The 15590-nt window shown below is 35.8% G+C and overlaps 1 protein-coding gene across 2 annotated transcripts in view; it reads left to right on the forward strand.

Annotated features, from left to right (window-relative positions):
- Positions 1 to 13650, forward strand: part of LOC149533624 (Thioredoxin superfamily protein) — a 29143-nt gene extending 15493 nt beyond the window's left edge. Inside the window, exons 3-4 of one of the 2 annotated variants that reach the window (XM_089804206.1) lie at positions 1477 to 1685; positions 13101 to 13650. In XM_089804206.1, coding sequence (XP_089660332.1) covers positions 1477 to 1685; positions 13101 to 13261 — 370 coding nt within the window. In that variant the 3' untranslated portion in view covers positions 13262 to 13650. Of the gene's footprint in view, positions 1 to 913; positions 1130 to 1476; positions 1686 to 13100 lie in introns of those variants that run through there. The other variant, XM_089804207.1, reaches the window with a different exon arrangement.
- Positions 13651 to 15590: the final 1940 nt, after the last annotated feature.

Genomic DNA, 15590 nt, shown 5'->3' on the forward strand with positions numbered 1-15590 from the left:
AGATACAACATATATCGAATTAATAGTTTACAAAAAGATACAACATATATCGAATTTATCAACCACACAGGGTTACTAGAGTGTACTATTGATGCAGAATATAAGCATCTAGTTACATAATATAATCATATTTACTGTCATGACGTGCTTATTCTATTTATATATTCCAATACACAATTCTGTAGTAAATATTAACAATTTCTGCTTCCAGTGTACTCATCTGTATTAATAGCTCAGTGTCTTAGCTGGGTACTTATCATTATACCTTATATGGAAGTTCAGATAACCATGCAAGGGGATATTTTGAATTTTCTGCTTTGTTGAATGGCTACAGTTGTCCATACTTGATCTTTAACTTATGTACTCGATCTTTTTGATATTGTAAACACCAAAGTTCAGGCATAGGCTGGGTTTACCCAAGAGTCAAGAGAATCTGGAGAAATAGATAGGCTTGACCCCTAAAAACCTCATAACTAGCTACAGGCATGAGACACCATATGGTTTTACAGCCTCCCTACCAAACTCCACAAAATCATCGAACTCAACAAAAACCAGCATTGGCAACACCAAAAGCACCTCATCGAAAGTTGAAACACATTGAATAACCCCAAACTGCACTTGCAGATGCAATAGTGACCTCTGTATAAATACACCCAAACAATTGAAACCAGTATTGTCAAGAAGGTTTCTTGTTCATAAGAAAATTGGAGTTTATAAATAGGAACAATTATCATAATGTGGCTAACGTCAACAATGAGCTCTCAACCTCCTTTTATTAAATTCTGGAGGGAAATGAATAATAATAGAATAGCAATCTCCCTTTATCCTTGACAAGCTCCTTATTTCAAATTATATAATAATTCATTTTGCGAAGACCCCCTCATGCCTTTGATAATAGTTTTCTTCCATGCAGCAACCTTATGGGACTTGTACTGGAGAGAGATTTCTATATTGTATGGTTGGAATTAAAAGAATTTTTGAATTTGCAGCATCCGCGGAGGCTGCCGATCTCTTATCAAGAACAATGAGGCTGCTGAAGTATGCTAGATTTTACAGCTTAACTTTTTGCATTGAAAAGTCAACATTAAATAGAGTTTCCCTGGACACTTATTAAACAATTATAGTTTTGCCAGTAATTGATTTGTTCATTTTTTTTGTACTTGAATAAAGAGTCCGCCTATGTTTCTTTTATCTAATTTTTTTTATTATATTACGGATTGTACTTTGAGTGCCATTGAACTATTTTGTTTTTTTATGTACTTCAATTTTAGCTCTTTTTTCGATCTTTCTTAAAGCATAGATGGGTCAAAAGGGGGACCAAAATAATTAATTTGACATATTATCAAGTTATGGGATGAAGCCAAGCACAAAAAAATCTAGCGAGTTGATTTATTGAATATTTTGTGTTCAGATTTACTCATATTAACACATTTTTATTAGATTGGGCATGCTAATCTTGTATACATTTTCTTGCAGAGTACCAGAATGCGGAATTCTTGGAAAGTGTTTGGATGAGCTGGCTTCCAAATATCCTGCAACAAAATTTGTGAAGATAGTATCAACAGAATGTATTCCAAACTACCCAGATCGCAATCTTCCAACCCTTTTGGTATATAATGACAGCAATGTTAAAGCGACATATGTGGGTTTACATCATTTTGGCGGACGGCATTGCACACCAGAAAGTATTATTTTCTTCCCCTTTCCTTATTAATGCCGTATATCAAGTTTTCTAAAATTGAGGGCCAATATATTTTTAACCGTTCAAAGAGTAATGAACAATGAGAATAAGCTGTGTTCTGTGCATACTCCTTTCTAACTTGAAAATAGCAATACAACTGTTGTATTATCTCTTTTCATGGAATCTCAGATTAAAATGTGAAATTACAAAATCTTATTTTTAGAAAATAAGCCAGACTCATGGTCGGTATAATCTACAAATTATTTGATATTTCTTTCTAGTGTTGAGTCTGATTCTTGGTTGGTGTCTTTGAATTAGATAAATTTGTTGGCTGGCCAGCGTCTCTCAGTTGTTGTTGTTAAACTTAACAGAATTCACAGTTCACCACTTGACGTACCATGTAAGATGTATGTGTGAATAGTTTTTTAAATGGAAACCATGTGTTGAACTTGTAACAACCACTTTTCCTAGGTCTTAACTAACATCATATCATATCAAGGAAATACAGTTAATACTTCATATTCATAGGAAGATAGTTATAACAGATACATTCATGTGAATGAGATTAATGGTTACAATCAGTTAAATGGAAATTTCATATGTAACAATTGAAGACACCATCAATGAATTTTAACAAGGAATTAAAAATCTACATATTGTAGAATTCAAAACCGAAATCTGTCTAGGGACGCTTCTGCAAAACCCAGGTTAGTCCATAAATACCACTTTATCGAAATGACAAATACCATCAAACACCACTATATCATTTAAGACATCAAATACTATTGTATCATTTAGGGCATCAAATACCATTGTATCATCCCTTCTCCTTCAATTGCTAACTATGACAATAGCATATTGTTAGAAAATATGCTCCTATTCATTATTCACATAAACGAAAGACTGAAATAACAATACATCAGATAAACCTATCTCTTGCCTATAGATACATTCCTTGTTCAATTGGAAGATCAATTGGTTTAATTGGTTAACAATTACGTTGACGAGAAAAGTTGCTTTCATTAGAGGAAATAACTGAATCAATGATATGAATCAATCCATCATATAAACATCATAAAAGTAAAATACCTGTTACCAACAAATGCTTGAATGCATAACTTATCTTTGTCCTGTGCATGTCCTGACATTTTGTGGAGACGGGAAACATTGTCAGGGGCTTAACCTCCCAACTGCGGACCCTTAAAATATCCCCACATAATCTCATTCGAAAAAGACCCTCCCTACTTGGAATAGACATGGAACACCTTGTCCAGCCATTGAGCATCTTAGCACTTAATTCCACCACTCGACTTGACAACAAGGTATATAAATTGGACAAACATGAGCTTACTTGGACGTTCTTAGAGTTTAATTATATATTTTATCATGTTTGATAGTTTTGATTTCGTTTCTTCCTTTTGTAGGGATCTCCTCCACCTCTTCACCCTCTTTCATTGGTCCTTTCGACCTGGGTGAATCCTTGGTGATCGATCATGCTACTAAGCATGGAATTCCTCCATTAGCAGTATATTGCTGACTCTCAGCTGAAAACATGAGATAAAACAACTCTGGCATTAAGCTGTTCTTGATGAATCAAAAATTATAAAATAAGATGTTTCACAAACGTACATAGAACTGATCTTTATGAGAGTCACACTTGTGCATTTCAACTCATTTTTGATGCTAAATAGTTGTCATTTAATCATGAAGAAAGAACAAGAAAGGCCGATAACCAAGTACTTATACTTTAGTTGTAACTTTGAAACATAAAATGATTGAGGAACAATGACAAGTTTAAATTTATCAAGATAATTACTAGCGTCGATTTCTGAATGAGAAGAATGAACGTAAACATAACCTGATTGTTGATCAGTGAGACTTGGGAAGTCTTTGACCAAACGACTCAAGCCGTCTGAACTATAGATAAAAATGCTAGAAGTTGGTATGTAAAATCCCGTGAGATAGATGAAGCTTAATCCTTTCAATGTAAAGAAAGCTGAGAGGGAAGAAAGGCTGAATGCCGTTCTCGGCAATGTGAGAAGTTTTTAATATAATGTTGCGGCCCAAGGTGGCAGTTTTAAAAACAAGATCCCTGGTTTTTTTGAAGTCAATTTAAAAAGAAGAGGCGCCAAATGTACTCAACATCTCTCATAGAGATTTATAATTTTAAAACAAATATCAAAGGGCTCCTATGAAGAGTTATTAAAAGAAAGAATCTATATATATTATTTTGAAAATGATGTCATCATACTACTATAATGTCCAAGGTCATGCCTATTAAAATACGCATATCTATATACATGCATAATTCGAAGGATTATGATCTATTCTAACCTTATATCCTTAGGTGGCAGTTTTAAAAACAAGATCCTCGGTTTTCTTGAAGTCACCAATTTAAAAAGAAGAGGCGCGAAATGTACTCAACATCTCTCGTAGAGATTTATACTTTTAAAACAAATATAAAAGGGCTCCTATGAAGAGTTATTAAAAGAAAGAATCTATATATATATATATATATATATATATATTATATATAATTTTGAAAATGATGTCATCATACTATTATAATGTCCAAGGTCATACCTATTAAAATATACATATCTATATACGTGCATATTTCGGAGGATTATGATTTATTCTAACCTTATATCCTCTCGATATTTATACATATGTTACTAGATGTAACAAACAAATTTTCATAACCAATTTAAAAAAAAACCTAATAATCTGATTTAATAACTGATTCCATTTCACATGACAATGACTTCTATTAATATGATAAAGTAACTGCTTTCTATTCTAACTATAATTCATGGTCAGCTGATATAACGAGCTAAATAATTAAATGCAATGCTAACATTTTAACCATTTCTAACTAATAACATATTCAGCTGAAAATAAAGTAACGACTAATTTTTATATCAACTAATATATTCATTCAAATTATGGCAACTAATATATTCATTCAAATTATGCTATTAGAAAACTAAACTATCTAATTATTCTACTAAGGATTAAAGCTAAAAGTGTAAAGAAACATACATAAATAACGGAGGATCCCTTTATCTTGTTGTTCAAGCCTCGACATTGGTGAGAGGAGAAGCATTGACATAGGCTTAACCTTCCAACCTCGGACCATACTTATCCCCACACATCCTAACTTAGTAGAATGACCCTCTCTACCTCGGGATTGGGCTTGGGATGTTCTTAAGTCCAGCCATCCGAGCTATCCGGTGGTTTGAGTGTCCCATCAATTATACAACGAGCTAAATAAATAAATGCAATGCTAACATTTTAACCATTTCTAACTAATAACATATTCAGCTGAAAATAAAGTAATGACTAATTTTTATATCAACTAATATATTCATTCAAATTATGGCAACTAATATATTCATTCAAATTATGCTATTAGAAAACTAAACTATCTAATTATTCTACTAAGGATTAAAGCTAAAAGTGTAAAGAAACATACATAAATAACAGAGGATCCCTTTATCTTGTTGTTCAAGCCTCGACATTGGTGAGAGGAGAAGCATTGACATAGGCTTAACCTTCCAACCGTGGACCATACTTATCCCCACACATCCTAACTTAGTAGAATGACCCTCTCTACCTCGGGATTGGGCTTGGGATGTTCTTAAGTCCAGCCATCCGAGCTATCCGGTGGTTTGAGTGTCCCATCAGTTATACCTATATAACTGATGTCTATGGACAAACAAATGATCTCAAGATTGGCACATATGCCTATAGCTACCTTGGCCAAGGATTTCCATTTGGGTTCGTAAACCCGATCACCACCACTCAACTTGACAACAGATTTCATTATCAGTATATGTATGAGCCACTAAGTGTTTTCATTACATAGTTATTCATATCTGATTTCATCCTTGGTTCTTGCAGGTTAACTCCACCTCTTCACCATTCATGGCTTCTTTGCCGGTGAATCCTAGGTGCCTGAAGATTATGATTATTTTGTTATCATTTACACCTCTTCACCATTCCATGGCTTCTTTGCCAGTGAGTTCCTCGGTGTTGTAAGATTATGAGCATTCTGATATTAGTTACAACTCTTCACCATTCTGTGGCATCTTGTTGGGGAGTTCCTCGGTGTTAGAGAATCAATAAGTATTTCGATTATATTAACATGGTCATTAATGTTGGTTCATTCAAACATTCAAGTTTTTTATAGACACCATTTGAATTTCATAATTGATGTTTAATCACAAGGAGATTTGATGAAGATCTTCAATGAACTCTACATAAAGCCGAGAATCAACAGGAAGGTATTATAGAGTAATCTCAACCTAACAATGTATAGCCGGCTATGGTTGAACATTCAATTCAAGAAAGAAAGAAGTTATGTATATGAAAACGTATTTGCATTATTCTCAGCTCTATCAATAAGTATTTGACAACAATCAAGGAGGAAGAACTATGAATCATAAACGCATATGATATATTTCTTATAGCCGACTATAGTCAAGCATTTGCATAGTAAAGAAGGAATTTCCTATGAATTACTATGGCATTTAATCATGAACTAAATTGAGATTGTAGTCGGTCTGGACGTGGCTCCTTTTGTCCTTGGCCGGAACCCTTGCTGGTGAGTTGTTTTATCCGCTAACTTTGAGACTTGGTATGCAAGGTGTTGCCGGAGCAAGAGAGAGAACAGAATGATACGGGTGCAGACGGAATGGAAGCTTTAGCTAAGAAAGAGACTCATGGCTTAAAATGAAATCGTAGCAAACATGGAAAGGTTGATACGGCCTTGGTTGATTCACGACTTGCTATAAAGATTTGCCGAGACTCTTTGGCTTCTATCAATTTCAAAGATGACTAATCAGTTACAACATAATTTTGATTTGAAAAGAAAATGAAAAGGGAGAAGGAACAAGGAGGAATTGAAGAGTTTTAAACTTATTTATTGTTATAATATGCTCTTATATACGTTTACATAATTATATTGATGAGGTGACATTATTACATTATATTATTATAATTTATTGGTGCCATTCATTTTTATATTTATGTGTTCGTATTTAAGTGTTTATTATAATGATAAAATAAGAAAAATTAATAATAATTCTCTAAAGGTATGAATTGTATTCTAATTTAGATTATTTTATGTTTTTATTATATTGTTTCCCTAATAGCTCATGTGGTCCCATAATTTAATGTGTGGACAAGTCTTTGTATCCTTTCCAAGGGAGTCTTAGGTCATACCTGTCGATCCTGATGACTGATTCAAATGACCATCCCATTCTGATGATCCCGTTTAGCAATGCTTCCCCTCTCTTCAGTATTCTCTTGCAATCACCCAAGCAAAACATTAATTCAAAAGTATATTGATCGTTAATTCAATCAAACAACTGCTAGTTATCTAATATTAGTTATAGGTTACTGATCATTTCATCAACGTCTATAATAACTAACTCATTTCACATGATTACAAAAAAGAATAATTTGTTATTAGTTGGTACAACGTATATAAATAACTAACTCATTTTACATGATTATGAAAAGAAATAATTCGTTAATAATTGATACAATGTATATAAATATTTAACTCATTTCACATGATCAGGAAAAATAAATAATTTGTTAAACCAACAATTATGATCAAATTAAAAATTAGAGCAAAAATTTGGGATGTAACACTAGACACGAACTAGAGATTTAATATCATGGTGGCATCATACATTTATACACACACACAGACACACACACACACACACACACACATATATATGATGGTGAAGAAAAATGGAGACGCCATCATAGAACAACAAAGGTAATGGTTTTGAACTTGAATTTTGATAATGATAGCTATATATTTTATATGTTTGACCAAGTAACTCATGGTATTGTCCAACGTACACTCTTGCTTGTCTAGTTGTTTACCCTTAGCCATGGTGATTCAAGATTCATGTCTTTTGTGACAATGCTTCCACCCCTTTGGCGTGCTCCTGGAGGGAATTCTCCATGACTATATCATATTCCTCAATATAATAACAATTTACCATAACAAATTATTATTCATAAACCATCATAACGACTAACCACCATTCTACTTCCCATGATGAATAACCAACTTTCTAAGATTTCAAGATAATCATATAATAGCATCATAACAATTAACTAACATGTCATCTTTATATAAAATTATAACAATTAACCATCTTACCATTTCACATTATCATAACAAATTTTAACTGTCAACTGACTTCACGTGAAACCTCAACAGCTATATGAACATTTTAAATTGGGTCAAAAATTGGGATGTAATAGAACTAATGGCATTGGTGACATGAGGATAGAGTGGTTTCCTTTATCATGCCAATCAAGAATCTATAATTGTGTTTATCTTATTTGCTAGGTAGCTCTTGCAGCAACTAAGACATGTATTCTAACTTACTTTGTGAGGTTTATAATTTAGCTCTTCGGGTACTTAGATATGTGTTCGAACACACTTGCAAGTTTCGTCATTTGTTCATGTTTTATTTTTAGTAACCTTATAGAGAAGGATTTTGGTATGTATGTGATGACTTAACAAAGTCCTCAAATTTGCCTTAGCTTGTCATACAAGGTGGGAAGAGCACAATTTCCTTATTTCAACATTTTTTTGTGAATAGGCAAGTTCTTCAGGAGGAAACATATATGCTAGCTATTTTTCAACAATTATGCTGTATTTTAATTTCAGTACAGTTGAATGCAAAATAGAACTATGTAGCATGCACTGAATTTAGGTCTATAGTGAAGTTGGCTTATTTTAGCACATTGCTTCTGCATGCAAAAATCTTATTGTACCTTCATTTAGTATTATGATGAGTTAACAGCATACACATTGTATGGTTCTAAGAATGAAAAAAATGCTGCCAGCACAGATAATGTGATGAAATAAGAATCTTCCGGTATGACTTAGGTGAAAACAAATGCAAGAATGTATTGGTGAAAGGGTAGACTTGTAGGAGTTGAATCAGAGTTAGTGAAAGGGTTCAACATTTCTGGCAAGAATTATGCTTTGGAAGCAATGCATTGCCTATATCTTGATAGAATGACCAGTAGATGACAAAGTAGAATTGTTATTTCCATGTTGGGAAAGTGTTGAGCCTTTGAAGGAGTGAGAGTTCATAATAACAACTTAAGAACTGCCACATTGTGGGTAATACTTCTCTCTGAGATGTTATAGCAATGGAAATAGTTTTGTAATGAGCAAAGCAGACCCAAATCCATTTAATTTGATTTATATTGGCTAACATTTTTATCCTTTACAAACAGTTCAAAGGATTGAAGGTGTAATGTGTTGGACTATAATTAAGTTTTTAATCATGGTTTCAATAGTGAGAAAGTGGTTGTATATACTAGGTGGCAACTTAACAATGGGACTACCGTGTTGATGTGCCAATGATTGTTTTTGGCCATGTGCATCATAAAAATGAGTAAACTCAAATTAACTCTTGGTTATGTATGTAAGGGGCTTTTGATTCACAAGATGAAGCTCTAGGGCTATGGGCTTGTGCGACATAGCTGGGTGCACACAAGTATGGAGTAGGCAAGGCATGGTGCCGAGCTAAGGAGTATTTGATGGGCTTGTGCTGCAAAGTTGGGTTCATACAAGTGTGTTGTAGGTGAGGCGTTGTGTCGATTTGAGGTGTATGCAATAGGGCTATGTTGTGTGCTGCGCACGCATAGATGTGGCATAGGATCTTGTCTGGGACATGATCCGAGGTGTATCCAATGGGGCTGTATTGTGAATTGTTTTCTCCAACATAGTTGTGGTGTAGGCATGGTGTGGAACCAAGCCGAGGCGTAACTTTCGGCTGTGCTATGTGATGTTCCCACTAGCATGGTTGTGGTTTAGGCAAGGCGCGGAGCTGAGTTGGGGTGTATCTGCGGAGGTAAATGCTGACATGCATCAAGGGTGATTGAGGTAGTCAACCTCCCTCAAGAGTGACGAAGAAGAGTAGTTCTACTCTTTGGTCTCTGGATGAGATAGAGTTGACACATAGTTTCAGGAGCGAAGAAGAGTAGCTTTGCCTTATCGTGCTAGGGTGAGGTTTGGTGACAAGGCAAGGGTCCCTAACTGAGTGAGAGGTGTAGCTGGGCCGATGTTAGTGATGACTCAAGGGGAGTTGTCTAAGATCTGAAAGTTGGGGAAAATGAGTACCTAGTCCTATGGTAGGAGGCAAGTGGTTTCTTCGAGTAAGATGCATTGGAAGCTTATGGTGAGCTGTGTGGGGGATGTCTTGCAGAGTCAACAGTCTATGCGGGTGGTATCAAAGGGGTGTGGCATCGAGTGCACATCCATGTTACTTGGTAGAGAGGATTTGCATTGGGATGGGATCTCAAAGGTCATGGTGGTCTAGGATGGCGATCAAGATATGGTGTTTCGGGATAGTGCTTGTGGTGAGCCAAGTCATGAGGTAGATCCGTGTCAAGTAACTAAAGAGACAGTTGTGCGACATGGCTTAAAGAGGTGAGTCATGATGGATGGAAAGCAACGAAGGTTTGTGGTACATGTCTGAAATGGTTGAAGTGATTCATAGGTGAAGCTATGGTGGTGTAGTCGAGTTGGAGGTAGAATACATCTAGGCTCTGCGACTCAATTAGGTGTGCATGGCAAAGGAATCCGGGTTGTGTAAGATTGCATGTATGCATGAAGGGTTGGTTTCAGTGCTGCGGATGCATGAGAACAAGGTGTTCACCAACGAGGGCATGTAGACATAGATGTGGCGTTGAAGCAGTCGGGGCTCAGTATTAGGATTCAGTGATTGGCCAAGACAATCAAGCAGTTCTGTGGAGGATAGTGTTGGGCTTCAAGGTTCATGATGAGCTAGGGGAGACCAACAGGGGATGGAGTGTCGTGGAGATAGGGGTGTGCTAAGATAGCATGCAAGATTGTATTGGAGGACTCTAGGATGTTCCAAGGTGCTTTGGTGGTACTGAGTATGCCTCGGCAGTATGCATAGTGAGCAAGGGAGGACTTAGTGGTATAAGTCACTCAGGGTGGATGTAGTGTTCAGTGAGGGAGTCCTGTTGATTCTCGACGCAATGATGCAGTGCTTGGATTTGGTAGTTGGTGCAATTGAGCAAGGGGAGCTGTGGTAGTTTTGGGCATTCAAGGAGTGGTGCTATGGAGTTGAAGAGTGGTCAAGAGACTGTGGGAGTTGAGATTACATATGGCCGGTGTTGGAGTAAGGTTGTCTTATGGGGGACGCCGAGGTGAAGATACCAAAGGGCTAAGTAGGGGTTCATAATGGGTTGAACAATGGTAGAACTTGGAGGTTGAGGATGCTTGCATGGTGCAGCAAAGGAGTAGAACCAAGGTGGTTCGGCATGCGGTTCTAATCCGCAGGGGTGTATGTTTAGGCAGTCAGGGATGTTGGTGCTTGATGAAGTTTGGAGATAAGGAGTAGTTTAGGTGAATGGACCGAAGGGAGAGTCAGAAGTAGTCATCGCCAGTGCTGTGCGTGGTTGGAGAAGGCTCAACCTGGGCAGAGCTAAATCCAACCCCTTGACAATGCACAACATGACGACAAGGCAGGCTGCTTTGCTACAGAAATCTGCCTTTAAAGCTAATTTTGAGCTGTGATTTTCATAATGATCTCTATCTACCGAGAATTAAAATAATGAACTTGTTTTCTTAGAATTACATCACTGCTCTTACACGGTGCACTTGTGGACGACAACTTCATTTCTGAGCTCACTGATCAAATAGACAAAAACAATCCCTGGAATTCCAAGACTCACTGACAAGTTCATATCTGAAAATGGTGTTTTATATTGCAGCAGAAGGGAATATGTTTAAAGGATGAGAATATCTGAGAACAATTTAATTAGGGCAATGAAGAGAAGGCATTGGATGAGGATCCCACTACCATCCGTGGGTTAATGCATTTTATGATTTGACTAAGAGGGAGTTTCAATCTTGTTACATTGGTTTGTTGATACTTGATAGTTCCCCACCATTTTAGCGAATGGTGCAACTGCACATGCATCTGAGGTTTTCCCTCTTGATGATATGCTCTCTATTTTTGACTGGAGGGATAAGGGTGCCGAGTGCCTGGACAAAATGTAGGTATGCATGCACAATTTAATGGCCATTTGCAATTCACAGTCAGATAAAATATACATATATTTGGCCACTTAGCTTTTAGCATAATATTCAGTAGGGGTGACAGTAGGTGCATGCAACAAACCAAATTGATTCCCCTCCTTGAATGAACTAAGGAACTGAAGAAATGAATTTCTAAAATCAGTGAGCATTTTCTTGGGGCATTTGCAAGGGCATAAATATAGTAGTTCATTATAGCATCATCTTTAAATAAAGAATAATGGTGTGATTTTTCCCAATTGAGGTCCTCCCTGTTTTTTCTCATGAGGTATAAAAGAAACAATTAAAATCAGTAGTGGAGTATGTGGCATGGACTTTCTAACACAAGAAAATTCTCCATGCAAATTCTTTTAGCTTTCATGTTGCTGCATGATTTCTGATATTTGTGCGAGACACACAAGGTTCACAATTTCAGGTTTTGGTCAAGTGCAATTGAAAATTGTTTTCTTTTCCTGTGGAAAGTTAAAAGTATGGTGTAAAATCATATTTTAGTTTTCTTTTTTCCAGACTACAATGTTATTGGAGAATTCTTTTATCTATAGAATGGCTGATTAGGTCATACTGACAACAAGAGATCTGAAATAAAATCTCAAAATCTCTTATTCCGACTGTCATCTATAATCTGCTATTGAATGACTAAGCCTTTTATATAAACATTTTACTGTCTATAAGACTATATATGTTGATATTGGTGATTGATCATAAACTTTACTTGCACTTTAATTGAATGATATAACTTCAAAGAATCACAATTCTCCAAGTTTTAATATACTATATAAAAGAAAATGGAACAAAACTCAGTCCGCAGTTACTGGTATTGGGCAGTTACAATGTTTTTTACTAAGTTTATTACATATCACTGTCCCTTTAGTCTACAATTGAACCTGCCTTTGATTTGAACAAGATCTTAAGTTTATACATTTTCATTATGACCTTGAGCTGTGTTATGGCTCCACTGCAGTTTTCTTTAATAGGATCTACTTTGTGGTACCTGCCTATCAAATTGTCAATAATAAAATGAGCTGATACATAGAAAAAAGGGTACCAATTGGTACTTGAAATTTTCTAGATTTTGGAATTTGTTCTATCCCATGCATCAAGATTACTTTTAGAGAGTCTGCCGTAGGGTCAAGCAAGATGGAACGATTCTTAACCTCTTTGTATGCTTGTTTTATTGAATAATCTAATTATTCTTTGAAGATATAATTTTTGTGTTCTATAGACAAATTAATTACATGTTAGTTATATCATATTGTATCATGAAAATTTCTGATTCTTAATAGTCTGTATGCTCTGTTTTAGGTGTTGCATTCACTTTGTGCCAAACGGATGTAGTGCTTATGGGTCGTGAAGATGATGTTGATAAGGAGGCTGTGATGGAACAAGTTCGTAAGGGTTTCATAGAAAAGGTTGTTGCAGAACATGAGCAAGAACACAGAGGTGACTCTAGTGATGATGACTGATGCTACATTATACTTTTTCTTTCACTTCTTTAAAGTTTCCTAACAGGAGTATTATTCATGATTTAGATCGAGTCTTGGTGTTGGGATAGTCTGATGTTGCAATTGTAGAATGAAATGTGTTAGGTACTATTATATGTATTCTATTTTGTTCTATTAGAGAGATCTTCCATTTTGACAGATTGGGTTGTCTTATTTTCTGTAAATTACGCTGTATTTTCCTTTGTATTCAAATTTGATCACCTTATGAATCTATAGAAAAAATTTATGCATTTCAAGGAAGAAAAATCTCAAGAGATGTTCTGGCAGTCAGTGTGAGTCTGTAAGCATCATTGGCCAAGTTAATAATTACGCAGAAAGGCCAAACATACCAAGGTCTCTATTCTTGCTTATACTGCTCGCACACAAAAAACTTTGTTGCAGAAATGGCTTCATAATTTAATATTTTGTCGGTTTATTACAAAATGAGAAAATGATGGTTTCATTTTGGACAATAGAAAGCTTGTTTACAGCACTGGTTAATGCTTGATGCAAACAATGCATGTAATTGTTCTCAAATCAAGTTAGGAGTTAGAGTATAGTATATCATTTAAAACACTGCCTTTCACAAAATGGTCAATTCAATTGCTTGGATATTCTTACTCTTTTGTCTTTTACATTTTTATGATTTCAAACATGATAGGTTGATCAAAACATCTGTGTCTGTATTATTCTTATTAATTGAAAGAGTATCATCATGCACGGGATTTGTCTTCGAGATTTGTGGGGAAGGATGGAAATGGGTTTTTAATTAAAACCATGTGAGTAACTTTGAATGAAAAACTTACATTGGCATGAAATGTTGAGGCTTTACCTTGTCTTGGCACAACAATGCCTTTACACCTATTCAGCATATTTAGAATCCCTTTACCTCTCTTACTGTCGGGATTTGTGATTGTGATAACATTTAATCCAGTGTTCCATGAGAGTGTGTCCCTTGGACTTTTCAGGCCATTCCCATCCTCAAGACATTTTGGGGATGTGGGGATGACTTATAAATGTCCCTGGGCCACCCTTGATCATTTAAAATTGCACGTGTTTTCCAGTAATGTCAATTATATTTGCAGGGGATGGTTGATCACAACCCAAAAAAGAGATCAGAAATTGTGAAAAAGAAAAGAAAATGCTAGGAAAGTTACGTGTAGAAACAACTTCTTAAAGCCAATTTTACAGGGGAAATAAGAAAGATTTCAAATCTACTTCAAAACTTTGAGATGCATGCAGAAGAAACAAGAACATAGAAAAATAACATGCACACAGAGAAGACCAAATTTAACATGGGAACCCACCCCTCAAGAACCCGAGCAATTTCTTTGTATTACAGTAATCAATTGAACTACGGATTCTTGCACATGTTAACAAGCTCAGATTGCCTTTACAATCAACCTATCTTTCACCATGCTATCCCAACAAAATATGCAACAATTTATACACACTACAATTCATTATGCAATCTAATGCATTGACTGTCACAGAACAAAACAATTATTGGCAGTATTGGTCACTCCTCTGGTGATGGTCCTGATGGTCACTCCCTTTGGCATCGGGACACTCCCTTTGACATCAGTCACTCCCTTCGCCTCGGTCACACGGATGCCTCCAGTCACACGAATGCCTCCGGTCTCTCTGTCACCACACATGTACTGTACATGGCAGTCATCATACAAAATGCTTGCTTCACAGTACATCTTGGCAGCTGACACCCAAACTTCCCTCACCGTATGGTGCACCCAAACTTTCCTCACCGTATTGTGAGCATTGTACAGTCTGAGTCATTCCTAACAGAAAAAACAGGTCAAGCCTGTTGCAAATCCCCGTTCTTTTACTTAGTTCTCTTTTATTTCTTTATTAGTATGTAGACATTTAAAAACAAAAACTATAGACATTCAATGATCAATAGGTTTTACAGAGATCATTTTAAGTTTGTCCATGGGAGTGTGAATCAAAGAATGAATCCTGAGATCTTTGATCTGCCCTTGGGTGTAATGTATTTAATTTTGTTGATGCACAACATTGTTTGATCTTTGATATGAGAAGCAACTGATGTTCGTAATCCTCCATTTAATATAAATTTAAAGCTTAAAAAAACAAGGCCATGACCAGTATTAAAAATTGTGCCTTAAAGTTTGTAATAGTCTAGATCCTAGTGTTCCATATATTTAGGAAATGTTTTGATGAGGCATGTGTGCTACAAATGTACATTATCTTAGTTGAGAGACCTTGTACTAGTGTGACGAAGTACGATTATAGTTTTTGATAAAGATAATTGGTTTTGAAGTGATCACAAATCACA

Source organism: Cupressus sempervirens, chromosome 10, assembly GCF_028749045.1.
Source record: "Cupressus sempervirens isolate cs-2001-9-10 chromosome 10, ASM2874904v1, whole genome shotgun sequence".
NCBI lineage: Eukaryota > Viridiplantae > Streptophyta > Pinopsida > Cupressales > Cupressaceae > Cupressus > Cupressus sempervirens.